At 43.3% G+C, this 26,605-nt stretch overlaps 1 protein-coding gene across 3 annotated transcripts in view; it reads right to left on the bottom strand.

Moving 5' to 3' along the window:
* The window catches only part of ABHD12 (abhydrolase domain containing 12, lysophospholipase), a 47,017-nt gene extending 20,864 nt beyond the window's left edge, over window positions 1-26,153 (bottom strand). The window contains exons 1-3 of one of the 3 annotated variants that reach the window (XM_069799841.1): window positions 25,906-26,153; window positions 4,402-4,526; window positions 232-337 (exon numbers count right to left, since the gene is read on the bottom strand). In XM_069799841.1, the coding sequence (XP_069655942.1) occupies window positions 232-337; window positions 4,402-4,526; window positions 25,906-26,072 (398 nt within the window). In that variant the 5' untranslated portion in view covers window positions 26,073-26,153. Of the gene's footprint in view, window positions 1-231; window positions 338-4,401; window positions 4,527-5,932; window positions 5,974-22,722; window positions 22,742-25,905 lie in introns of those variants that run through there. The other 2 variants (XM_069799843.1, XM_069799842.1) reach the window with 2 other exon arrangements.
* Between the last annotated feature and the right edge of the window lie 452 nt (window positions 26,154-26,605).

Below are 26,605 nucleotides of genomic sequence, written 5' to 3'. Positions count from 1 at the left end.
GTTGTCCAATCATGTTTCATGCATTAGTGATCCGAGTTCAGACGAGCTCCAGAGATATGCATACTTTTCAACATGAACTCGGTCACTTGGCAGAGGAAAACACAAACATCCACAAAACAGAACAGGCAATGGTTGTCACATGCACAGCGAAAATACTGGATAGGCAACACTGAGAACAAAAACAAGGATAAAGGTGTATGGGCACATACTGCACAGAACAGGCTTCCCTACCAGACTCCGATGGTTACATCCTCCTCTGGCTGCAGGTAATAATTACAGGTGTGGTTTAAACCTTGATCCTGTGGTCTTTTCAAGTCAATGAAATATGGGACCCTCACTGAAATACAAAAAAGTAAAAAAATAATAATAATAAAAAAAATAGAATATGAAACCTTTTAATTTTTACCTTTACTTTCTTACAAAACTGCTTTACCAAGACACTGGAGAATTGTACAAACTGGTCCACTGTGCTGGGAAGACCTTACTCTTTTTGTGTGAAAGAATGAACTGGCTACAGCTGTGACTATATGAATGTTAAAGAAAGCAGGTAAGAAGACACAAGCAACCATCAAAAAACAGGGAGTAGGCTAAAATTAAGAGGTGGGGGAGACAAAGCTTCCTGTGACACACATTTAACCACTTCTGCCCAGCCTGCTTTGTAAATCTCCCAGCCACAAGACAGTCATTCCTGCTGCATCAATGAGGTGGGTTAGCTGATTTGGCAAAACTTCACTGTTTGCATCATAGCTGTAATGGAAGTTACTGATGGGACAAACTCCCTGGGATAAAGGGTGCATCCCAGAGCTGTAACACTTTTCAGGATGACGCATGGTTTCAGCCTCTATAATACAACAACCTAAAGGAGATACTGCATTATAGTAGCAGACACCACATGGTTCGTGTCCCGTAAGAGTTAAGATAAATTGTGTTAAACAGTGTCCTCCTAAGCCTTTGAGGAGGATATGCAGTTTGCTAGCCCACTCTCCAAAGATTATCAAATAATTGCCGTTATCTCCCAGACACTGCAGCATTTAAAAGAGATCATGTTAGGCTGGAAACTTCATCTCTTCAGGAAGAAAACCCTGAAAACAAAATCATTACACCTCAATTCAATCTTCCAAATGTCTTCTGTTCCCCAACTTATACAATACACAGTTGTTCATTGCTTGTTGTATTCACAGATTCAAACATGAGCAACATCAGGAAAGTCAAACATTAAACATTTTCAGCATTTTGTTTTCCATTGCTTGGTTCACAAGCTACATCTTATAGACACTGTGCAATGTGCTAAATGAGAGGATGTGCTTAGTCCAAATGCTTCCTTTTCCATCACCAATGCTGTATGGCCTCTCTAGGCAGCCTCTGACACACCCAATACCAAGGCAGATGCTATAGAGATCTACTGACAGCATCAGTTTTAAGGACTCTTCTCCCAGTGATTCAGGCTTTTCCCATAAACTTGAGCTCCACTCCAGCAGGGCCAGGAAGTCTGTCTCCTGGAAATTTAGTGACATAACAATTAACATACCAAAGTTTTTGTGCTACTGACACACAAAGAAGCACTGATAATGGTGACAGTCTGTGCTGGTTTTGGCTGGGATAGAGTTAATTTTCTTCATAGTAGCTAGTATGGGGCTATGTTTTGGATTTGTGCTGATAATGCAGAGGTGTTTTAGTTATTGCTGAGCAGTGCTTGCACAGAGCCAAGGCCTTTTCTGCTTCTCACCCCACTCCACCAGCGAGCAGGCTGGGGGTGCACAAGAAGTTGGGAGGGGACACAGCGGGGACAGCTGACCCCAACTGACCCAAGGGATATTCCAGACCATAGGATGTCATGCTCAGCATACAAAGCTGGGGGAAGGAGGAGGAAGAGGGCGGGGGGGGGGAGACACGTTCACAGTGATGGTGTTTGTCTTCCCAAGTTACCGTTACACATGATGGAGCCCTGCTTTCCTGGAAATGGCTGAACACCTGCCTGCCCATGGGAAGTGGTGAATTAATTCCTTGTTTTGCTTTGCTTGTGTGCACGGCTCTTGCTTTACCTGTTAAACTGTCTTTATCTCAGCCCCCGTGTTTTCTCGCTTTTACTCTTCCAATTCTCTCCCCCATCCCAGGGGGGGGAGCGGGGGGAGTGAGTGAGTGGCTGCGTGGCACTTAGTTGCTGACTGGATTAAACCACTTCACTTACCACCCAAAAAAATCACTAAACATGCCACAAACATGAAAACCACGCCAGACATCAGCCAATGTCGACCTGACAAATCTGGCCCCTTAGACTGCAAATCTATACCTGTGAAGTCTGTTTGCTCTTACACAAAAGCATGTGGAAGTGTTCCAGACAAAGCATGCACATCACCAGAGACCCGTTGGGTCACTGTGCTGTCACCACAGAACTCTGCGATGCTCTCACAAGGGTGGTGGATCCTCCAAGAGGATGGTAGGTTCTGCGGTCAAGGTCAGGACAGGCACACAAGTCACTCCTAGCAGTGTTTTGAGAAAGTTATTCAACTTCTCTCTGCCTCGATTTTCCCATTTGCCAAATCTGTTATGATTTTCTTGTGCTATTTTGTAATACAAAAAGATACAAAGAGGAGCATACCAATGTTAGTGATGGAGGCCAGGTAAGCATCTACCTCAAAGCAAGAGAAAAATATAGAAGTACAGGTGATTTTTATGTATGGCCATTTATCACTGGGATGGTCCATCTATTCTACACACACACAAACATATCATCATCATATAGGCATACATCACACGGAGACTTAGCACATTAAAGGTTTTTTAGTGACACGTTTCAGAGCTATTTGATATTGCTCATAACACATCACATGACAAAAATCATGTGATTTGTTAATCATACTGATACACTAAATCTGATCTAGTCTGTATTTATGCTTCCAGAAATCTTGGTTTTCTGAAGACTTCCAGTAGAGACAGCTTGAGATGTCTACCCCATATGCTCATGTATCTCATAACCTGGAATAAAAGTCCGTCCTCAAGAACAAATCCAGATGTTGGTTCAGTTGCTAAACAGCGGGAGCACAGCTATCAATTCATCTTTAGCTATCTCGAGAAACAAATGGAAGCACTTTCTCCTAAGGCTCTGTGCTACTGTTTTGGAAGCAAATCTCAAACTACACAAAAGGAGGAGTAAAAGATGGCTGAAGAGTAGCGATTTATACTCAGAAGTTAAAAAAACAGTATAACAGGGCAAACCCTACGCCACTCCTCTGGAGGAGAAATGTCACTCTCCAGTGGAAAAGAATTACTGAAACATGTCAATGTACTTCTATAGTAAGTGTGTTAGAATGCACTTTGCATTAAGGTAAATAGTTTTCCATGGGAGTACCATCAGAAGTAAAATCTGACTGCCATTATATAAAGCAGTAGGAACAATGCTGCAGTGATATTAGTGCAAGTACTAGTACAAGAAAGTGTTACGGAACAATTATTTCATTCACTTGGGAATGAACAGAGGTAGGAACTTCAGGGAGACCTAGCAAAGCTCTGCAAGGGCAAATTAAAATCATCACTGAAAAAGCAAGGTGATGAAAATGGAAGTAACCTGCATTATTCACCTTACCCAGCTGTCAGTTCTGATAATCAAGGCACAAGTACTGGCCACACATGTGCACACTTCACAGTGACCATGATCCTAGGTGTTAGAATATACAGAGCATACAACCAAAATGACAGAAGTTACATAAAAGCAACATAGCTGTAGTTGGTCCTTCTAGCTTCTACAGTCAAGGGAAGATATTTTTCAACACTTAATTACAAAACACAAGAGAGGTTTAAAGACAAATTTAGATGGCAAAGAAGCCTCTCTCATATAGTGATGCTCCATTATTTTCCATCCTCTGGATGCTCAAGCCTCCCTGGGTGACCTGGGAGCTGAGCCAGCTCGCCAGACCCACTGTACTGCCAGTTTGACCAAATGCAAAGGCTAAAGAGACACAAGGAAACAGTCAATCTGAATGTATGAAGAGGTCTCTTCTGTCCCAACCAGAATATTCTCCTAAAATGCTTTCAGGTGGAGAGTCACTGCCTGGAAAACAATTAATGGGATTTAATTTCACTTACTTGTTGTCATTCATGCAACTTTGTTGAACCCTTAAGAAAAATGCATTTGACATATTGCACGGTTTTCCTGAAGGAGACCCTTTCAGCTGAAAGCTGACTTCAGTTTGGTCACTGTATTTGTATAAAGACATACTACAAAGACCACTAGGGCCACAGAGAATGCTTTCCAAACCATCGTTTGGAGAGCTTGCAACCTGTGAAAGTTCATATCCTTCACAAACTGTACACATGTAGGGTGAAAGTGAAGGCAGACAAATGAAAGATAAAGACACTCCTCCCCTTCAGCCCTCAACCATCCCAACAGACTGAGTCACTTACCAAAGTTTAGGAAGACCAGCTTTGCCTGAATAGCAGGGCAAAGTTTTACTAGAAATGGAATCGCTATGTACACTCCCAGCAACCAGATTATTAACTTCCGCAATCGAAACCATAATCCATATCGCCTGTATAAAAGAAAAAAAAAAGAGAGAAAGACAGACCTGAATACAGCAGGAATTTTATGAAGCAATTTTCACAATGACCTGTGTGCTTGGTGTATTTGAAAACCTGGTCATTTACTCTTTAAACAAAACTAACTTTAAACAGTTTATGTAGCCTCAGTTGTTTGAAAGAGACAGAAGTAACCAAACTGTCAGCTGATGATATGCAGTTTAGAAAAAGGGAACAGAAACTCCCTACTAATTACATTTTGAAACACTCTGTAACAAGAGCTTTTTTCTGCTGATTTAACAGATTTCAGGATCTCTAGAAATGCATATCACATGTCTCTCCCCAAAAAGTAGCCTGACTGCTCTTCCCATTTAAATCACGATTAGCAACATTTTGTTCAGTTAGATTTTCAGATATTTTGAGGACCTGTGTGCAATGAGACTGATAAAATTACACGTGATCTCATGTACAGACTGGAGCAGACATTCTGCTAAAAGGGTTCATACCTCTCAATGCTCTGGAAAGCAAATCTAAGTTATAAAACATTATGAAATTAATCTTATCTGCAGCATCACTCTCTATGTGTCCAGACTGAGTCTGGAGCAATTGCCCCAACACTTTATTTCTGTTTTCTCCTAAATAGTCTGATCAGGAATAAGCTAAAAAAAAAAAAAAACAACACCCAAACCAACACCACAAAAACAAACAAACAAAAACAAAAAAATCAAAAGAACCACACAGCAGCTAGTTAAACAATTTTTCTCAAAATATACTTTATTGGCTCAGAATAATTACCACATACACGCTCATATACATATATATGCATGTACATATACATAAAGGTGTACTTCTAATGGTCTAGTTGATTAACATTTTATGGGCAGAAACACTGAGGCCCTCAACTATCACTGCAGTCAAGAACTAAAAGGCATGTAAACTCTTCAGGCAACACAACTTTCTTTGCTTTCCAGCAGACAGTCTCAAGCAGGAACGATGCTGCATGCCAATGAGCAACCAGTTCTCAGTATTGGGAACTGCCAGCAGCTGAAAGCAGAGATCAATTTTTCCAAGAGGCATGAAGTTATTAATCTCCCATTTGGCAATTTTAGGGGCTGACACACAGAACTTGCTCCACACTAGGGCTGAGAGGGTTTGAACACTGTCAGCTAGTATAAACTATCAAAAAGAGAGCCTGAAGACCTCTTTTTAAAGCATTTCTACAAGAAATACAAGTGTACAGACAGAACTGGGATGGAAATAGTTTAATCACCTACCAAAATCTTCAACATCTCAACAGCTTTGTAGTCCTAGGCTAAAGCCAAGACTCTCAGGAACAGTTTTTCAGCACAGTGAAAAAGGAGACGCTCCAACAGCACCACCCCACCCAGTAAGTTTTTGACAGGATTGCCAGGATACTCACAGGGAATAGCTGATCCTCCTATCCATCCAAAACCTGCCTTCATCACACTACTGCCTGCCTACAAGTAGCTGTCTGTTTCCTCGCACCCAGGAACCAGAAACATCTAGATCAAAACTGATGCACTTTTCTTGACAAGCTAAAGGAACTGCATTTTCCAAGAGTGAAAAAAAAATACGTCACTAAGACACTGTCGACCAGCTCTGACTGCAACAAGTCCATGTCGAAAGGTTCAACAGATTTTAATACTTCCCATGGCAAACCTGACAATGAAGAGGTGAAGAAAGCCAGCAAGGCTTCCAGTGACATTTCCACACCTCAAGCCCAGTTTCCTAAAGTATTAAGGAAAGCAGAAACAGCAAAGGACTGACAGAGGAAACAGTACAAAACAGGGGCTTTACAAGAACATTATTGAGTACCAAAGCCTTAGACTGACCCACCTCTGCCCCATGGAGAGCAGCAAATAGAGGCAAAAGAGGCAGAGGTCCTGAGTGCAGAAGCAGTAACAAGCAACACAGAAAGTCTGCCTACAGTTGTGGTCTTTGAGAGGCACCCAGCAGACGTACTGTACAGCCCGGCTCTGCAGACCAATCCACTGTGAAATGCTGTAAGGTCAGCTAAACACACATGCAAACCCTACAACTTTGGAAAAAAAAAACCCCACACAACATTTTGCTTGGGCTAATCACAGCTCTCCACTCTCAAAACCAGCTTTCCACAACCACCCCCACATTAGCACCTACTGCCTATTTCCATCCCTGGAAAAGGTTTGTGGAAGAGAAGGGGAGGAGAGATCACTGAAAGGTAGCTAACATGTAGTTGACATTTAGCAATCAGGATATAATTTAGCTCTCTTCAATGAGAGAAGTGTGTCTTTTAGTTAAAACTTTTTGTCGTTTGGCTGGTTGCTCAGAGTTAACAGAACCTTACAGTTTCCTCTCACCTCACACTTGAGAAGTAGTTGCCATCACCACCTTCCCGCTGAGAACGGTAACATGGGTGAGCAACCAGACAGGACGGGGCTTTCCAGCAAGCTGTCCTGCCTGGGGCCCAGATCCTGATGCAGCCAAACACAGCTCTCCTTGGGGATTTTTGCATACAACCAGGATTTCAGTCCTACAGAAAAAAATCCCACTTGTTTAGAAAGGCACCAGAGTCAGGTCTGAACTCCTCCAGGCACAAGCAGAGCACATCAAACACAGGTTCTTCAGATGTCTGGGTTGCAAAAGCACTCGGCATGACCCAGCCACAAACTGGAACCAGGAACAGAAAATGTTGAAGACTACATTGCCCGAGTAATGCTGTCAGAGCTCAGGAATGATTTTAGTTTCTCTTTTTTTGAGACTGAACTGAGACATTTCTTCCTTTGCTCTGGTACCCCACACCAAATGCTAATCGGTAACGTGACATTTACACCTCATCTCCAGGGAGATGTCTACTTAAAATGCAACCAGGGCAAAGCCTCTGTCAACTATCCATCTCTTCTCCCGATAAATCCAAGACAACGTGCTGAAGTACAGACGTTGTATAATTATCAGGTAAGTCTTTAGTGAGCAATTTAGCTAAATTAAACTGTTCTTGCTCTGCAGAAAAGCTATTTCAGGAAATAAATGTCTTGTATATGGAGCTTTTGGTGTGCTCAGGAAAAGGCAGCAGCAACATACGTTTGACCCCCTTTTCACCAGGAAACTCAGTCAGTCTTAGTTAGAAAATACAAGTGAGTTAGAGAATAAGCAGCTGCAAACTGAGGACATTGAAGAATACCATAAACAGATTTCTAGGAACAATGAAGTAATGTCTAAAAACCAAAAAAACCCAACAACAAAAAAAACCCCACACCTACCCAAAACACCCAACCCCAAGTCACCCCAAAAATCAAAAAAATCCCCACTGACATCACATTTTCTCCCTCTGCCCAGCTTCTGGGTTCTGTCCAAACACAGGCAAAATATGAAGTAGTTTTTGCTTCACGCAGGTTTCCAAAGTGGATCTGAAGATACAGTCTCTCTCCAGACATATTTAAATCTGAAAGAAGAAAGTCTTTCCTGTGAGTATGACATCAGAAACGGAAAATATTCCTGGTAACTTACACCTAGACAAAAGTCCTATATTCACTCAGAACAAGCATATTTTGCATTTGGGCAAACAGTAAGAGTACCTGGCTGGCAAGGAGAAGCTGGGGGTCCTCTTCATGACAGCTTCTCCTAAGTGTGCTGCCTTTACTCTACCAGCACCAAGAGAACTGCAGGCACAAACATCCTTCATCTAACCATGGAAAATGACTGCCAAACTAAGATTTAAGTACTGTACCATCACACAACAGGGATTTCAAGCCATGGTCCACAATTACAGCGTGTCTGCAAAGAGCAACAGAGGCAAGCAAATTTAATATGGGCATATTTCAATTCACAGTACTGGTGTTCCTCCCTCCTCTCCAGCAAACTTGGGAGGTTTCATGAACAGAGAGTGTCCAATGACCATGCTACTGTGGTGTGTTCTGCATGCAGATTCAGATTAAAATAATTTCCCTGGAGAGCACCTGAATCACTTCTGCGTCAGAAGTACGCCAGAAGAGTTTCCATTGGGATCTCCTTATCAGCTGTGCTACAAGGGTGAAAGGACAGGCCAAGGGCGAAACAAGAGACTGGTATCAACAGAGCTGCAGCCTAGCAAGAACCAAATTTACACAAACGCTGGGCTTGCAGTCCCAAAAGGACCTACAGACAAATGCACGTACAGCCCACGTGGCCTTTGCCATCCAGCAGAGGCAATGGTAAAACAAAATGCTCACAGACACCCAAATACAAGACTACGTTTCTTCAGCGAATGCTGTTTCTCTGGCTTGCTCTGGTGTCCTTCGAATCATCAGCTGTTCAAACTGCAAACTGACAATCCTTTCCCAGCAGGAATTCAGAGCATGGGATGTGGAGAGCCAACACTATTTTCATTCTTGGTCACGCAAGGTACCTCCTGATTACCAGGTGACAAAAGTTACTTTTAAGGTGGTAGAGGAAGAAATAAATAACATAAATAATGGTGTAACAAGAACACATTCCCCCACTTTTCTAACAGAAAACATTTAAAAAAAAAATCAATACATTCCTCCTCACAGACAAGGATCAAGAGCATGACAATCAAGAAGGAGACAAAGGCATGGGCAAAAGATTCAAAAAACTGAGGGTCAAAGGGAATTTAAAGGACTGGGATGAATTTCTTTGGGTAAACAGTGTTGTACCCAGACCAACCTATTCTACAACCTGGAAACTGCAACTGAGCCCCAAGCATACAGCGGCATACAGAAACAACACAGCAGCCACGCACAGGGCAAGACAGGCCACACATCAAGTCACCGGCAAGCCTTCCAGCCTTCCTTTAAACAAGGGATGGTTTCTAGCCCAGGTAGGATCTTCAAGAGCATTTGTCTTCCCTTCCTATAGAAAGTCTGGACAGTGGTGTTGCACAGGGCTCCTCCTTCTTAAAGGTCCTGAAGGGTGAAAGGATCACCCAATCTTTCTTCTCCCCCCACAGAGGCCATCCAAGCCACTCAAGCTGATTAATCTTTTGTTTTATTTCACTTGTTCCCTGCCAGGAAAATAAAAAAGGAAAAGCAAAAAACCTTCCAACTGTGTGAAAGCACATTCAGAGAAAGCCTCTCAGCTCCTGAATGGGAGTTCTCAGGCAGCCGGTGGGTCTTATCTCCAGTTCCAAACGTTACCAGCAGCTTTTAGACAGCTTGTACAATGACATACACCAAAGTAATTTTCCACTACAAGATTAATATGGGTAGTCTTCTCCTCTGGTTTGCTGCAAAGCCTGCTTTATGTGCAGCCAAATGCAAACTGAAAAGATGCAAATGTCAAAGGGTTTGTCCCTTCCTTGTTTCCGTGCACAGTGAACGAAGCTGCATAGGGCAAATAGGCAAACACGTGATTCTTTTATTTCGAGCCCAGCTATGCAGAATTCTCAATGAAAAGTCTGCAGCCAAGCCTTAATTCTGCTTCACTGGAGGTACTGTATAGAGAGCAGGGAGGTTGAATTATAGAAAATTCATCCAATCCTGAAAACAGATCTTCCCCCGAGTTCTTGAAAGCCAGTGGGAACACAGCAGTATCCACCAGAACTCTTAGATTCTGAGCAACTGATCCCTCCCTTTGGCATTAGGATCCTTTTTAACAGGATCAGTTCACTGCAAAACAACTTGAAAAGAAAAATCAAAGGTGCCAAACTCACCTTGCTATTCTAGGGATTAAGTGATCATCTAAAAAAAATCATAAACCACAATCCTGGAAACAAGACACAAATGTAAAGGCATTACTCATTTTTTTCCCCAAGCTTGTTTCATAAAACAACCCCCAAAAATCATGGACATAAACTGCATGGGTATCTGCATCCTCAGAGGCTTTTAGTTTCAATAAATTCCTAAAAATCTTTGCTCTTGGAAAGATCTGAAAAACAAGAAGAAAATTAGCTCTACCAGATTGCTTTGCCACCTCCTAGGAAGAGTTCCTTAAAATCTTGAACCTTTGCTCTTTCTGAAGAAATAGTCTAGTCTCTCTCTAGAAATCTAGACTGCAGTATAGTTTCATCACTTCAGCACTTCTACAAAAGAATGAAGATACTACATTGCAAAGAGCTGTGCAGAGCATATTTTTACAAAGGGTAAAGGACTTAACGATTTTCCAAGCATCCAGCAGTAGAATAAATTGTTACTGACACATGCCATGTCTGTGAAGGACACGATTTACTTTTTGATGCTGCAAAAGACAACCTGATCTTTCAGCTATTGGGACGAGACAGAAAAGGTTAGGTATCTGTTTGTTCTTTGACAGCCTCTATAATTCAAGTACAAATCTATCTGCACATAAAGGCCAAGCATTAACAGTAGAAGTTGTTAGATCTGTTACCAGGAAGTATCACTCAATTAACACAAGGTAAATTTCCATTCTATGCCAAAGGTACAGAAGATGCAACAGACAAATTAATACCTAATCCTATGACTTTCATCACTGTAGCATCCAAAACGTTCATCATTCGACTTAAGAAAAGCATCTGAAATCAGGGACTATTTTAGTCATGTCATAGATACATGAACAATAAAGAGGTTATAAGAGATCCCGAGAAGTAACCCAGTCTATTCCCTCGTCCTACAAAGGACACACTACCTAAAACAGTTGTCTGCTTAATTCCTCCTACCAACTCCTGGCAAAGTACAACAGCCCACGCTTCACGAACGTCCCTCTGGCAATGCAGAGCTGACCTAGACAGACTAAATTTCGCCAGGTTCACACAACAAATCAGACCAGCTGACTTCTCACTGAACAGTGATTTTTCCTAGAAACAGAGAAGGGTACCAGAGTACTTCAAAAGCTGAATAAAGATTTAACCAGTAGGCAGAGGTGAGAAAGTGGGAAAGGGGGCGTGTGAATAAAACACTAAGCACACCTTCTTAAATATTGGCCTTAAAAAGCTAGGATGGAGCAAGGCATTCAAGCCTCTACCAGCAGAGACCCAGCCCAGGAAAATCTACTCCACTCCATAGTTCCCACAGCCTACTTAGTTTGACTGTACCCAGGAGCAAACAGTTGGGATGTTCTACTATTTCTCTTTTAATTAAAAGACAAGTTAACAGGAATAACAGGCTTAATAAGGTAGTGGAAAAGGCAACTAATTTAAAGCCTATGGGTTTTTATAAAAAAGCTAGAAAAGAAAGGCAAGTTGAGTTTTTTTGAGAATGTTTTCAAACGTGCAAGCTCCACCTTCAGGTTCCTTGGAATATATGACAGCTTATTTTTTAAACAGACACACCACCAACAGTGATGGAAAGTGAAAGTGTCCCAGCAGAGGCAAAAGCTCAAAACCCAGCATTGACAAGGAGTTGTCAGTACACCCATAAAACCTTCTGAGTGAGCATTTGACAGGAGATTCAAACTGTTCTAACCACAGAAAAACACTGCCAGCTACTGAATTTTGGTTTTTTTTGCTGCAAAGCAAAAAATGCTTTCTTCCTTTTTTTTTTTGTTGCTGAAGAGTATGTTGTATTTCTGAAGCACAGCAGAAAGCTGTCATAAGCACTAGCTTATTTCTCTGTTCATGGCAGTACCATAGAAAGACAGTGAAAGCTGCATACACAGCTCCAGGGAAGTGCTGCATGTCAGCAATCAGAACCAGAATATTTTGCCTATATGTTAATCAGCACTTTCAGCACCCCACCCCTTATTTTCCATTAACAATGTCCTATGTAACACCAATCAAAAGGCTACTAATGCTGCCTTCAGTTAGGCCTGCTGGATTTCTGTCATCTTTAAAAAAAAAAAAAAAACAAAAAACCACACACACATCACCTTTCAGTCAGAGAAGTTACCCAAGTTCATTTGACAAGCTCTACATGGGTAAACTATGCAGTTTATCCCACTTTCCATTCACGTCCATACCCATGCAGACTGAAGTTGGCAAATGTTAATGAGGCCGTAAAAGAAGATTCATCGTAGGAAAGACCTGAACCTGTACACGCATCACAGCAGACACATGCAAATACATATAAAATTAGCTTTTCAAATTGATCAGCTTGTAGACATGGTTTAGCAGCTGTGGTAGAAAAGCCTGCCCAAAGAAGGAGCCTCCAGGACCTTTTCTTTTGGCAGTGGCATCAGCTTACAAAGACCGTACAACTGCCGCCTTAAACACATTCCTCTTAGCAATGTCCTTTCCCTCCCTTCATTGCAAACTGTCTATTCCCAAGCTCTTCCCTGAGGCTTTCTTACCCATTTCAGCCCCAAAACAAGCTGTTGTCTGCAGGGCACCTCCTTTTGGCTGGGGTAAGAGCTTCAGGCAGTGTTGTTCCAACTACCTGAATACAGATGAGGTTTGAAACTTTAAGCTCCCAAAATTCCCCAGTCCACCACTTCATTACCTAGCTGCCCTCTTGCAGGCCAGACTTTCACTTAGACTGCTTCTGTGCCTCCTTCTGATTAATATCAAGTGATTAAACATTAACTTAAAACAATAAACAGCAAGAAGGAAGCCATCTAGCTAGTAATTTACAAGAACTCAGGTCTGTCTCTCCAAGACATATAACTGCAAAGTAAAGGAAAGCATCTCAATTAATTGTTTTTTTCAGACGGGACCAGCAAGCTCCAGCTATCAAGACCTTAATAACTACATTTCAGCTTGTGGAATAGGGAAAGATCTTGAGTAGGACCTGCAAGAATCAAGATTCCAGTGCACCAAGACAGGGAAACGTTGCATGAGCACTAAGGGTAAGGGGAAAGGGAAGGCACTGCTAATCAGTCAGTCAATAGCAATGAAATGCCAGGTAGGGTCATATAGGGACTCAGAGCACAGCAGGAAAAATAAGTGAAGCCCATAAAGTGAAGGAAAGGCAAGTTGGTGTACAATGCTAATGAGCAGAAATAAAGGAGCAGCCTGCAGGTAAGGTATAGGCCTTTGGCAGTGAAACATGTTTGCAAAAAGCAGAGCAAATGAAGCAAGGTAGGGAAAGGCTCACACAAACAAGCATTTATTCACACCCCACAGGACAAGGACATGGGAGCTACATCTAATTCTTCCCCCTCGAGCATCCTGTCCCTTCCCAATGCCATGCCTTGGGCTCTCCTTCACAACCATCGCCTAAGCTGACTACCCCTGAAAGGTAGTAGCAACACTGCTTGTCTGATTAAATCACTGTAAGTATTGATACTTCCTTTGAAGGACAGGAGCTTGGACCATCAGTCTTGATAACCTACATTCTAATTGCATGAAACCGACATGTGTGTCACAGACCAGGAGACAAGAATGAGCTGAACACTCGGCAATACAGCACTGATTTATTTAAAATGTATACTGACAGCATGACCTAAGCAACAGCTATGTTACTTTTCAATACTTAGGTAAAATGGTGTTGCCATTAGTGTGAATTGTGTGTGACAAGATTAACCCGAAAGCTGTGTTTGAAGAATAAGGGAGCAGATGCTTCTGTTATTTTAAGTATGCAGCAAACAATGAATAATTATACCCTAGGCAACTGAACAATTGACTTTTGGGACAGAAAAGAAGGCTTGGGGATTAGGGTTTTAAGGTTGTTGACTTGCCTTGAATGCATCTTCTGCAGCAGCTGTTTAGTTTGCACCAGAACCTTTCCAGTATGAACCATTTGTTTAAATTCTAAGAATATGCTTTCTCTGTAGCTCCCCAGCAACGCTGCTGACACTAATCAAATCTGAAGTCACCCACACTAGATTTTAGGCAAGCTTGGCATTGAGATACCGCTGTGGTGCAAGTACACTCCCTCCACAGTGTTTACTGAATTCTTAAGTTTTCCACTCATTTCGCAGCTGACAGCTGGTTTATATTAAAGGCACAGCCCTCTCAATAGTCCATGAGCTGGGGAACGCAAAGCTGTCTGCAAATGAAAGAGGAAAAAACAGAACATAAACACGACAAAACTGAAACAGCACCAGAAGTGCAAAACCGGAGCTTGAGAGCAGCTGAGTTGGATTTTTATTGAAGCAGAGAGAAATGAGCTGTACTATCACACTCTCCTTCACGAGGAGGAATATTGGGGTGCACAAGCAAAGGTTCAAGAGCAGAACCAATTTAGACATGTAATATTCCACCACAGCTCCTAACTGCCGTTTAACATAAAGCCACTTGCCTGTTGAATGCATACCATAATTGAAAAAGCATACAGTACGGCCAAGCCAGTTCCCCTACCACCACTTAAAACTTGTTAACATGCTGTAAATCCACCAGACGTGCGTGCGTGTGTTAACCTTGCAGCAATAACAGGACTTTGTTCCTACGGATACACATGTATGAACAGGTCCATATTTCCAAGCTGCACAACTCTGTGGGCATGAAATCTTCTTTTCACACAACAGTTTTTGGGAGACAGCCACACAGCTTGAGAATTACCACTACTGCCAGGCTCTGTGCCTCTGGCTCTCTTTTAGACCACCTGAGCAAGAGTCTCATTTGTGTATTGTAGACCTTTTTCCTTTTAAATGCATGAAGATGGTCATCTTATATTTGTCTAATTGAGAGAGCTCTGCTTTTGCTGGCAGAGATCAGAAGCCATTCCTCCTTGGAAGTCTGAAGCAAAAAAAAACGCTTTTGTGTTAGCAGTGATACTGCCACCTTTTAGATGCAGAACACATCATTAGTAATACATTTTGATTACAATGAACCAACAGTTCCTGTTAGATGCATACAAGCAAACAAGAACGCGAAACAATGCCAAAACATTACATATGCTGACCGTCAGCTGAGCACAGTTACATTTAGCTGGCAGTCACACTGCCCTCTGTAATTGTGACCTGTTTAAAAAGGGTGGCTTAGCAAACAGTGCATGGCCATAAAGCAACAGCCATGGTTAAAGAACAGATGTATGAACAGATACAGAACTGCTGTCAGCCTCTGACATACCTTGAACAGGGGGTTATTTTGCATACAGCCAGGAAGATTAATCTGTTCCTGCTTTCATCGGTGCTTTATTCAGGGATTCCAGCTTTAGCTATCATCTTGTTGAGGAAACAATCCCAAAAGGACAGAAAAATTAACAACAATTAAAACCAGAGCCTTTGCTAATACTACAGAACTCTGAAGAGCCAAGCCAGAAAACACATACTCAACAAAGGTGAAAAGCAGGTGTTGGAATTTCTACTTAACTACACAGAAACAGAACATTTTGCAGCACTGTGCATCAGCCTACCACAGTTTAAAGCAAAACGTGGTCCCTACTCTGGTAGTCAAAAGGGGAAAAGAATGCTTTACTAGAGACAGCACAAAACTATCAGAAACTGAAAGAAAAGGTTATTCACTCTATTTCTGCTGGATTTTCAAGGACAAGAGAATGGGACATTTCCAATGATTGTGTCCAAATCACAGTTTTCATATTCAGCAGTATAAAACCAACGTTGCCAGCTTTACTCCTGCTTCCTAAAGGTGCTCTGAAACCAATCAAAACTTTACAAAAAGTGAGATAGGACTGCCTTAGGGAAGAAAACAGAACCAGGCTTCCCTTCCTGGGGAATCACAAGGAAGTCTAAAAATCTACTCTATCCTTAAACACCTTGCACACACTTTCCTGCACAAGCAAGGATGCTGCAACCTGAAAGCCCTGACTCCAAAGCTCCAGTTACATCACCCTCATTTGCGTAGGCTACTCTGTCTCAGAAAAGTCACCCCAGGGGAACTTTACTGCCAGGGAAGGCAAATCAGCCTCTAGTCAGGGTAAATGCATTTACTGTTCTCTGATCTGAGCTAGCATATATCCCACTGAAAAGTACTCTTCCAAGACGGTTTGGTTTGGGGTTTTTTTTCAGTTATCCCACACAACGTCCTTTATTCTGCACACCTACAGTAACAAGAGAGACGAGGTTCCACATGACCTCATTTCATTTATTCAACACCCATCTCTTTTGCAAGAAGAACTAACCAGCATTTTAAGTGGGTACTAATTTGATTCTAAATGAGAATGATTGTATTAAAACAGCAGCACAGATACTACAGGAAAGAATATTTGAAATCTCAGCTACCCTTCTTCGTCCGGTGCCTGATGTGCAAGAAGTGTATCATATAAGTGAAAGGCAGAGCCCACATTTTGGCCCATCCATCGGTTCTTCTTTTCAGAGGCTGAGAAGGAACAACAGCTCTTGCTATTCACACGTCACCCCTACTAAAACACAACAGGGAGGTAACCAAAGAACACTGTTATCTCTTCCCAAGCTTGATATGAGCGAAAAACTCTGGGCTTAAGAGATGTTAAAAGAGGAATTCTATATTCTGTTATCTGTGCTTAAAGCCATTCAGCATCCATTCAGACATGGCAGTTACTGAAAAAAGTGAAACTGGCCAGTCTATCAGGGGAGGATTTTTATTTTAAAAAAAAAACCTCCACAAAGATCGAACTACTTGCAGTACTCAAATCCTATATGCCCTCCACTAGAAGGTTTTGCTTCAGCTATTTGCTAGATTCAGAAGACAACTTCGATGCCTGGGGTTTTCATGCTCTTCTTTTGATTTCTAAAATTCTCTTTGTGTGGTTTGATAGATTGTGTTGAACAAGGAGAAGGCAGCTGTAGGACTTACTTCAAATATTTTCAAGTGTTTGTGTTTTAAAAGTTAATTTTGTAGCCTAACAATCTTTTTTATTGCTCTACTACTCAGTAAGAGTTACAACACTGAAATAAATCTGGGTTAAACAAACACTTTGATTTGGAAAGTCAACATAGATATCCTTCCTGTTAGCTCAGTTCAGTAGTCCCACTTTAAATGATCAAGGCACTTAATAGAGTTTAAAATTAGGAGATCCTGCTTGCAAGTTTAAATTGCCTTCAGTAAGGAAGAGGCAGATTTCTGAAACTCAGTGTTGCACAGTTTTACCAACACTGACTGCTTTGAGAAAGAGATGCGTGTCCACAAGGCGAGAGAGCAAAGCCTAGATCGCAACCTTACTCCTGGATAGGCGATACTCGTGCCAGGCCGGTCTGAAAGGACACATGACAGCTTGCAGAGATGATTACCTAGAACAACTTCACTCTTTGTCACAGTTCCCGTCCCACAGTTACAACCTCTACACTCTCCCCTGCCATCCTGCCTTACAGCCAGCTACATTTAACCTGTGTTCTGGTGACCTTTTTGCTATTTCACCAGCTACCCCGGACTGCTGACTGCCCTATTCATCAGCCTTCATCAACCCTCTCTTCCTGCAAGTTTTACCAACAGTAATTGTCTCATCACTGGGATGGCTGATTGTCCTGGGTTCAGCTGGGATAGAGTTAATTCTTTACAGGAACCTGGGAGGTGGGGGGCATAGCCGGGGCAGCTAACCTGAACTGGCCAAGGAGCTATTCCATACCATGTCACACCATGCTCAGTATATAAATGGGGAGCGGGCCGGGGGGTGGTCTCTACTTTTCGGTGGGGGAAGTGGCGGAGTGTCGGGTCCCGGGTGGTGAGCAGTTGCACTGTGCATCACTCTTTTTGTATACTCTTTCATTAGTACCGTTGTTGTTGTTGCAATTTCTGTGTGTTGTTCCAGTAAACTGCCTTTATCTCAACCCTCGAGGTTCCAGTTTTGGGGTTTTTTTTTTCTCTCCTCCGTTTTCCCCCCCATCCCACCGGAGGGGGGCAGGAGGAGTGAGCGAGCGGCCGCGTGGTCCTTTGTTACCGGCTGGGCTGAAACCACAACACTGATATACAAAATTACTCAACTTTGACCCCAAGCATGAATTCCAAGATAACTCCCCAGTTCCAAGATAACTCTCCACTGAGCCAGTTTTCAATAGAGGTAACATACTCTTCATTAGCAATGCAAAGCCTTTCAATAAAATAAACTGCAGTACAAAGTCAAGTGCTTTGGAGAAACAATTTTACCACTGATGCTTTCATCAGCCAGGCTGTAATCTTGACAAACCTGTCACATTTTACACTTAAGACCTCCCTTCCACAGGGCAGATCTCTTTTCATTAGTAGATATATATATTTAGCTGCTCAATCTTCTTCCACTGAATTGCAAATTAACTCTTACCATTAAAATTGCACAGACTCTGACTCAGGCTAATGACTTTAAAGTCTCCTAGGTCTCCTGTTACCCTTTTAATACACCAGAAGTACTTTCTTTTAATCTTCTCGTGGTACTGATTCAGTCACAGCTACATTAACATAGTGCTCTCACATTACAGCCTTAGTGAATCTCCCTTGCTTACAATCACTCACTCTTGATGTCAGAAGCTGTCCACTACTGTAACACCAACAACATGACACTTACAGTGCAGCTACCCACTAAGTTTCCAAAACCCAGAGTTTTGTAGGGGAATTGCTGTAGAAGCCTATTTAACTAATTTCACATCCTGGCATGATTACCAAAATAAACTGACCTGCCCTTCAGGCCTGGAAGGATCAAGTAACTTAGCTGTAACCTCCTAAAAGCACATCATGGTGCCTTTCAAAGGAAACTGGACTCAGCAAGCAGGACTCTTCATCTACAGCAGAAGTCCTGCTTGGGTATACTGGGCTTCTTGCACATACCACAGCAGTGGATTCTGGAGAGGAAATGATGCCGCCACCATTAGTTTTAATGAAAACACCACAATGTTGTTTTCACCAAAAAGAAACACATATATATTGCATCCTGGAGAAAGCCTACAGACTCGCTGTGATGACCTGTGACTGCATCTGCAGAGAACTTGATTCCTGGCTCAGCAACTACATGCCATTTATAGCATGAAAGCAAGTCATCCTCAAAAATTAGCTTGTCATAAGTAGACCATTGATCCTCTGTGTAAATGAAAACAGGCTGGAAATAGACATGGGGATACTGGAGGAAAAAAGGATATCTAGAGGGGAAAGCACATATAGGAACCTAAGACTTGTGCTGATGTTAGAAGTTCAGTTTAGCTGGTCATCCTATAGCACAGCATCACACTGGCCAACAATCCAGCCCACGATCATACTCACTGGTATGCCCAAAGGAACCGGTAATGGCCAGTTGAGAAGAAAGGACAGAAAAGATTGTGATAACACCGAGAAGACCCTGGTCTCCACAGACATCTTCACTCCACAGACGACTAGAAAGTCCTCTCAGTCCCAGGAGTTACCCGGAACTATCCATATGTTGGGAAGTTTAGGTATACTGAATGAAACAAGCAGAGGTCTGCAATTCATACAGCTCCAAAGTAGAAATATAGGAATTACAAAGTAGTAGCAACTAGCAACACCGCAGTAATTATTAATGCAGGCATAAACCATTAAAGCAGAGCAACTGAACCCAGGGGCACACATGATGTCAGAAGTATAGCACCACAATGAAATAAGGAGTCCAACACAAAACTCAGTCATAACTAGAGGGCAAACTGTCTTCAGTCTGAAGCAAGCCTGCCTGAGTGGAGTTCTCCATAAGAAATATGGGGACTTGAAAAAACTGCTCAGAGACTATGAGACTGTAGGAGCACATAACACAGAGCAGGTGCAGCAGAAAAATGCTGTGCTCTACTACAGAAAATCCAGAGAGACTCATGGGAAAGTTGCATCCAAGGAAAGAAATTTTAGATCATACAGACAGGCCTGCAAGAGAATGCTAGAGTCTCAAGAGATGCTTGAGAGAGTAAACCATGCCCGTTTAAACACAAAAACCAAAAAGTCAGTGATGAACATGGTGAAAGAAGATAGGCTTTAACAGTAACACAGAGGCACAGAACTGTCAGCTACACATCAACATGATGGCCTCACAAATCAGTAAGTCCTTAAAAAGAAAGTATCCCAGATTAAAAACCCCACACTAATAAAACTAATAACTCCCCACATTGCTGGGAGTTTTGCAATTTTTGCTGAATCAATTATACATCTTTAAGAAAGAGGGGGGAGAAGATAAGCACAAGGAAAGAGAATTACAATGTCTGCAAAGGCTGAACAAATTGGGAAGATGATGCAGAGACTGAACACCTAATGCCCCAAACTGGTAACCTGGGAGCAATTCGGAGGCACTCATTTAGCCATAAGCTGCCAAAATGGCTGACAATGCATGAGACAAACCAGGATTTAGACACAGCCACTGAGTTCCCATTCATAAAACAAACAAAAAAAAGCCAGACACACGTGGAAGTAATTACACAATCCCTCCCATTTTTAACAGATCTGAGCAAAATATTACTGTGCATCCTCTTCAAGAGAATTGTAGCCAAAAAAAACCCCCACGCTACAAAAAAAATCCCCACATAAAGCAAGCCGCTTTTACACATTTTATACAAATGAGGAACTGTATTCAACCTGTACTCACTATGGAAGAAAGCACAGGCAAGTGACTGGAAACCATTTCACAGCTCCTTTGCGAACTTTGCTCAAGAACAACTGAAATAGCAGCAGCTACCCAGCAGGAAGGTGGAATTGGTGAAAAAGCTGCATGACTGATGAAATGTCCCTATACAAGCAGCCCCCTTCCTCCTTGAAGAGCACTAACAAGGAACTAGTTTAACCTGAAGACAGCAATTAAGAGAGAAAATAGCACAAAACTCACTTGGGAAAAAAAATTCATAAGGAAGATACTGACGAAAACTTGCAGGGGAACATTTCAAAGATTTGTCATCTCTGCTACAAGGACCAGTCTGGAATAATCATAAAAGACTATGTCAATGCTTCTAGACAAAGTAACATCAGGAAAAAAGGGGCTAAGCCTAGAGATACAAGGGGCAGAGGGAGGAGGGGAACACAGGTAATAGACATGGCTAAGTTTTCTGTCAGAGGAAAGATACTGCTGCTTAAATCCAAAGAGACACAGGAAGGCATGAAGCACTTCAGCTGCTGGGGCAGGATGGCACTAAGGGTCACCACACATCACATTCAACACACCTGGGCACACTCACTGTTCCAGGAGAATTCAGCTGCATCAGAGGGAAAGATACCAGCAGACTGCTGCAGCCTCTTCTCTTCAGCACCTCACTGTATTTTCATAAAATGCCCAGTAAAGGGTATCGTAAAAGCAACCTTCTGCCTTTCAAGAGAAAGCTGCACACAACGAACAAGAAGGCAAACATGGGTAACTACAATGTAACTGAAATTACACCAAATTGTAATATGTTCAGACAAAAAAGATCTAGCTTGTGGGATACACAGGCTGGACGGCCAGTGAAAGTGTGCCAAAAACACGCCTTGCAGGGACCTGTACCAGGAACAGGGGGCTGCTAAGAGCGAAGATAACAGAGAGAACTGAAGAGGCAGCCTGAGGGACAGCAGGCTTCTCCAGCAACGCAGGAAGACAAAAGTATCAAGGTATACAGCTTACGCACATGGGATTTGCAGCTTTTCACTGCTTCACAGCATGAAGAGACAGAAACACATTTTAACATTTGCAGCAAACAAGTATTTGTAGGAGAATAGGGAATGGCAAAATCCATACTTCAGGCCTATAGTCTGACTATTGGCTGGGATTAATGAGGCACAGATAAGGACTAGGTCACAGAAGCGAAGGGTAATATACATGTGACCCTTTGCCACAAGGATCAGGGTTCAGCAGAAATTAAATAGGAGAATTTGCTTTGATATCAATGCCAGTATTAAGCTCATTTGATTTTCTTTATTCTCTGTGCTCCCACATAAATGTTTTCTATACCTAAGGCTGCTCAAATGCATTTCCTCAGAACATCAGAGCTACTGACCACAAAGTCAGAGCAACTACTCAAAACACAATGCTACCTTAATAACCATCTAGCACTTAAACACCGCCACCTGGAAAATGCATCATAACACAAATATTAGAGGAATGGCCATCCACACTAAACATGCATACCAGGAAAGTCAAGCACTGCATGTTGCTTCTTTAGTACTGCATTTAATACATTTCAGACAAAACATCTCCGTTCCTTTAAAAAAACAAATCGTTCACAGTTTTTTAATGTAGCTACGGGTAAAGTTCTTAGATAACCACCATATTGTATTTTACTGCTACCTATGAAGAAAAACAGAAATACCTATATTTGTTCCTTTCTGTTTGTAAACCACTTAAGAAAAGCCACAGCAACTACAGTACGCACTAGCTGAAGCCACATAAATCTTATTTATCAGATACCCATCCCCGTTATACATATGTGCACACACACACACTTTCTGTAACAGAGTAGCTCAAACGCACAGGCACCTTTTCAGAATGAGTTTCAGCTCCTGGCTGAATGAACACAGTGCGATGATATGACTGAACCAAAACAGAGGGACAAATACAGTGCTAGTAAAATTCAAAAATACTGCTGCAAGAATAAGCTGCTGCTGCTGCTAAGTCAATACTGTATCCTACAAACATCACTTACATTTACAGTTATGGTGCTATTTATTTCCTTTGCTGAGGAACTAGACGTGACCAGAAAGAGCCTTGCTGGGGAAGTGCACACACAAGCCCTGCTGCTGCTCTACAGCCCTGGTCACTGCTGCAATTACAAACATCGCTGCCTCTGCAGTCCCCCGCGCTCTGGACCCACGGGATCTGCCACATGATCAGTCCTTGGCTGCAGAACTACGCAGCCACTTCAGGCTACTGTGGGGTCGGTTTGCTTTTCTAATCAGCAGTTTGTGTCATTTACAAAGAGAAGATGGAAACCCACATACTAAAGCTGAACATGCGTGCGGTTTTCCCAAGTCTGCAGAGAGACTAAATAACAGCACCATGAAATGCAGACAGCCCCACTTCCCCTGAACACAGAATTCACAGCCACCAGAAGTGCTGATTTTAACTATTTCATCAATGAGCATACTGCTAAGAATAGTTTGCTGTGGTACAAATCCCCAGTTCCAGCTATTATGCCACCTCCACCATCCCAGCAACCTTGCAGCAGAGTTTTCACCTCCTTACAGCTTCTGCGAGCTGTGGAGTAAAACTGATGTAACATGCTGAAAACAACAACACAATCAAACACTGATTTTATACCCAGTAGTATAAGGAATGCTGCAATAACAGCATGACTTTGCATCTTAAAATATGAGAATCTAAATGCTCATACATCAACTTGTTGGCCACATAACTAGCCACAGTCAGGGTGCCCCGCAAGGGAGGTCCACTGTATATGCACCCTCCTCACGTTCTTCCTTAAAACACCCACTGCTGTCCGCTGCCAAAGGTGGGATAGAGAGCTAGAAAGCTCTCTGACCTGACTCAGGGTGGTTGTTCTGGACAACAACCTTATCTCTGGGCATTACCTTCTTCTGCCTGGACCTCTCATTCCTGCATGCTCAGATTCACACTTCAGCAGTGTATTTGTTACCCTGTAGAAAAAGTAAATGGAGCATATTGGCAGACCCAGACATCTTGCCTGCAAACCACTGTCTGAAGGCTCACAAGGTGAAGAAGTCAAAGGGGGTCCATTGAAAGTCAGTAAGAAAGGCAGACAATGCAATCCAGGACAGCAGAAAAGAAAAAAACAACAGAAGTACAGAAGAGAGCCATTGCTCTGCTTTGCACTTTTACTCAGTTACAAACACACACCATTTTGGCAACACTGCACAGGATGATCTACAGGACTCAAAAAAAAAAAAAATTGAGATGTGGAAAAGGGAAAGTGAGTTCCAAACAAACAAGACTTTTCTACAGTGTCAAGAGTTTAATAAACACAGCTGTATGGAATACAGCACCTGATCCAAAAAGAAGAAAAAAAAAAGAAAACGCCCAAAACACCAGGACTTCAAGGACTTCTGAAATAGGCTTCAAAGGCTCAACACGGAGGAAAGTGAGGAAAATTTGCCTGCTGACCATTTATAAAATGCGCAAATGGAGAAATAAATACAAGAAAACTTTCCACAGATGAGATGTGTTTTCCCTGCTTTTAGCTTGGCCTTTACAATACTGCGTATCTAACAGCTGTGCTATGTCTGGTTTCCACAAAGTACCTGCCTGTCAGACCAAGCCAACAGCCTGCGCTGTGTGCTCTTAGGGCTTGCTCAATGCTCATCACTGAAGGAGCATTTCCACTTCAGTAAAAAGTACTTGAATGCCATTCATAATGTTGAAGAAGCTAATAAGCCATCATTTGGTTACCACTGGTCTTAGAAGTTATCCACTCGGACAAATGGAGTAAATCTGCTGAATTTTTAAATGTTATAAAAGCAGAGCTCTGACAGACTGATCTATTGCACAGTCATTGAAATGGAGAGATCAACCCAGCGCCATTTTCAATTACCAAAAGCTTGTCATAACAGGAACAGAGCGCTGACAACATCCCAAAGGTTTACCTCCAGGGCACAAAATTAAATAGCTATTACCCAATAAAAGAAATAACATTAAAGCCTCTGTCTTCGAACATGACAAAAATCCATGTAATGAACAGGAAAAAGTTATCTTCAAATGTTAATTTTGTTTATGAGAACAGAAAAATTCTCAGAAAATTTACCAGAGAAACAGCCACGTTGGCTCGTTTTCTAGAAATCCACTGATAAGCGCTTTTTTTTTTTTAACAGGCTGCTGTATTCCTGAAGCACAGCAATTTGGCTTCAGCTACCCAAACCACACAGCTATTTTGACCATTAAATATTCTTCACACTTACAAAACGCGGTCAGAGAAACGCACTATACTGGTGTAGATGAAACTAAAAGGCTCTTGTCCTTCCCAGCCCTCTGCAACTGTGAGTCCGTCTTCATTGTGTATTACATCCGCCTGAAATCTTGCACGAAGAAGGTTCCAGCTTGTAAGCAGCTTCTATTGTTACAGATTTTCTTTTTTATATGAAGGAACACAAACATTTTCCCAGCATAAATCTGTACAAAATGTTTTAAATGTTAGCACAGCTAGCAAAAAGCCACAGCTAAACTCTTTTTTAATGGAGCCACGCATATAAGCTTCTCCTACCGACACCTAAATCCAATTCATTTATAGGAAAGAGATCACTTTGACAGGCACCGGCTTTTTCCAAAAAGAAAAGACATCCTACCTGCAGGCCCCTGCTCCTCCACATACACTCTCTGAAGGAGAGGATTTTGTGCTAGCCATGTTTTTCGGGCAAACGCCTGCCTGTACCAAAGGGGGCTGGATGAAGCAACGCTCAGGTATAAAAATAAAAAAAAAAAAAATCCTGCCAGCCTTTGCTGGCCAGATCCGGGTCTGCAGGACCCGCTACCATCCGTTCTCTAATTAGTTATTTGTACCGAGAACTCGGAAGCATCCGAAGGGACGGCACCTGCTCACCCGGCACACAAAACCCAGGGAAGCGCAACCCGGGTGGGAAACATCCCGAATTCCCACGTACCTCCCTGCCCCGCCCCGGGAAAGGCCCTTTCCCTCTCCTTGCAAAACACAGCCCCGCCAACGGGCTGAGGAGGTGCCCGAGGCCCCGCTCCCGGTGAGGAGAGGGGCGGGAAGACGCTGCTGCGGCCGCAGGCCCCGCGGGTGGCGGAGAGGCCGAGACCGGGGGAGGGGGGATCTCTTCAGCGCGGGGCGGTGGGCTCGGCCTGGGGGGGGGGGAGATAACAAAGCCCGGCGTCGGGACGCCCCGCCGGCGGCCCTCACCTGCCCAGCGGTCGCTTCATGCCCGCGTCGACGACGTCGGCGGCGGCGGCGGCAGCAGCGGGGGGCAGACGCAGGCTGTGCCTCAGGCTGCAGCCCTTGTCAAGGGGCGCGGGAGCGGCGGCGGCGCGCTCATGCTCCACCGTGACCGACTCGTTGCGTTTCCTCATGCCGGGGCGGCGGAGACGGCAGAAGCGACGCCGCGCAACTGCCGCCGCTCGCCCTGCGCCGCGCTCAGCGCCGCACCACGCCCCGCCCCGCCCCGCCAAGCCCCGCCCACCGGCGCTCCCCTCAGCGAGGAAAGGCGGTGCTTGCCAGCACTTCGGCGGGAGCGCGGCGCCATCTTTAGTGCGGGCAAAAGCGCCGGCCGCCATTTTGTTGGCGGCCGGAGGCGGGGACTCGGAGGCGCGGGCGAGGGGAATGATGGCTGTGGGCGGCACGTTCGGCTTCAGGCCCCGGGCTGGCCCTCTCTCCTGGGCTTGGGAGCGGTGGTGGTGCGAGGAGATGACCCATGAGGGCTTTGGGAGTGCAGAGCCTTGTCCTTAAGTGTGAGGTGACGTGCTGGTGCATGTTCCAGCGCAGGGACCTGGGAGAGATCCCCTCTGGTGTGGTCTGCATGGGCCTGGAGGGGCTGAGAGACCCTGCCCAGGACTAGGGGCTAAGCTCGCCTGAGCATGGAGGAATAGCATAGTTGGTACAAGGA

This window comes from Haliaeetus albicilla, chromosome 13, assembly GCF_947461875.1.
Source record: "Haliaeetus albicilla chromosome 13, bHalAlb1.1, whole genome shotgun sequence".
Lineage (NCBI taxonomy): Eukaryota > Metazoa > Chordata > Aves > Accipitriformes > Accipitridae > Haliaeetus > Haliaeetus albicilla.
Note: the sequence above shows the minus strand (reverse complement) of the source record. Positions and strands in the feature narration are given on the sequence as shown.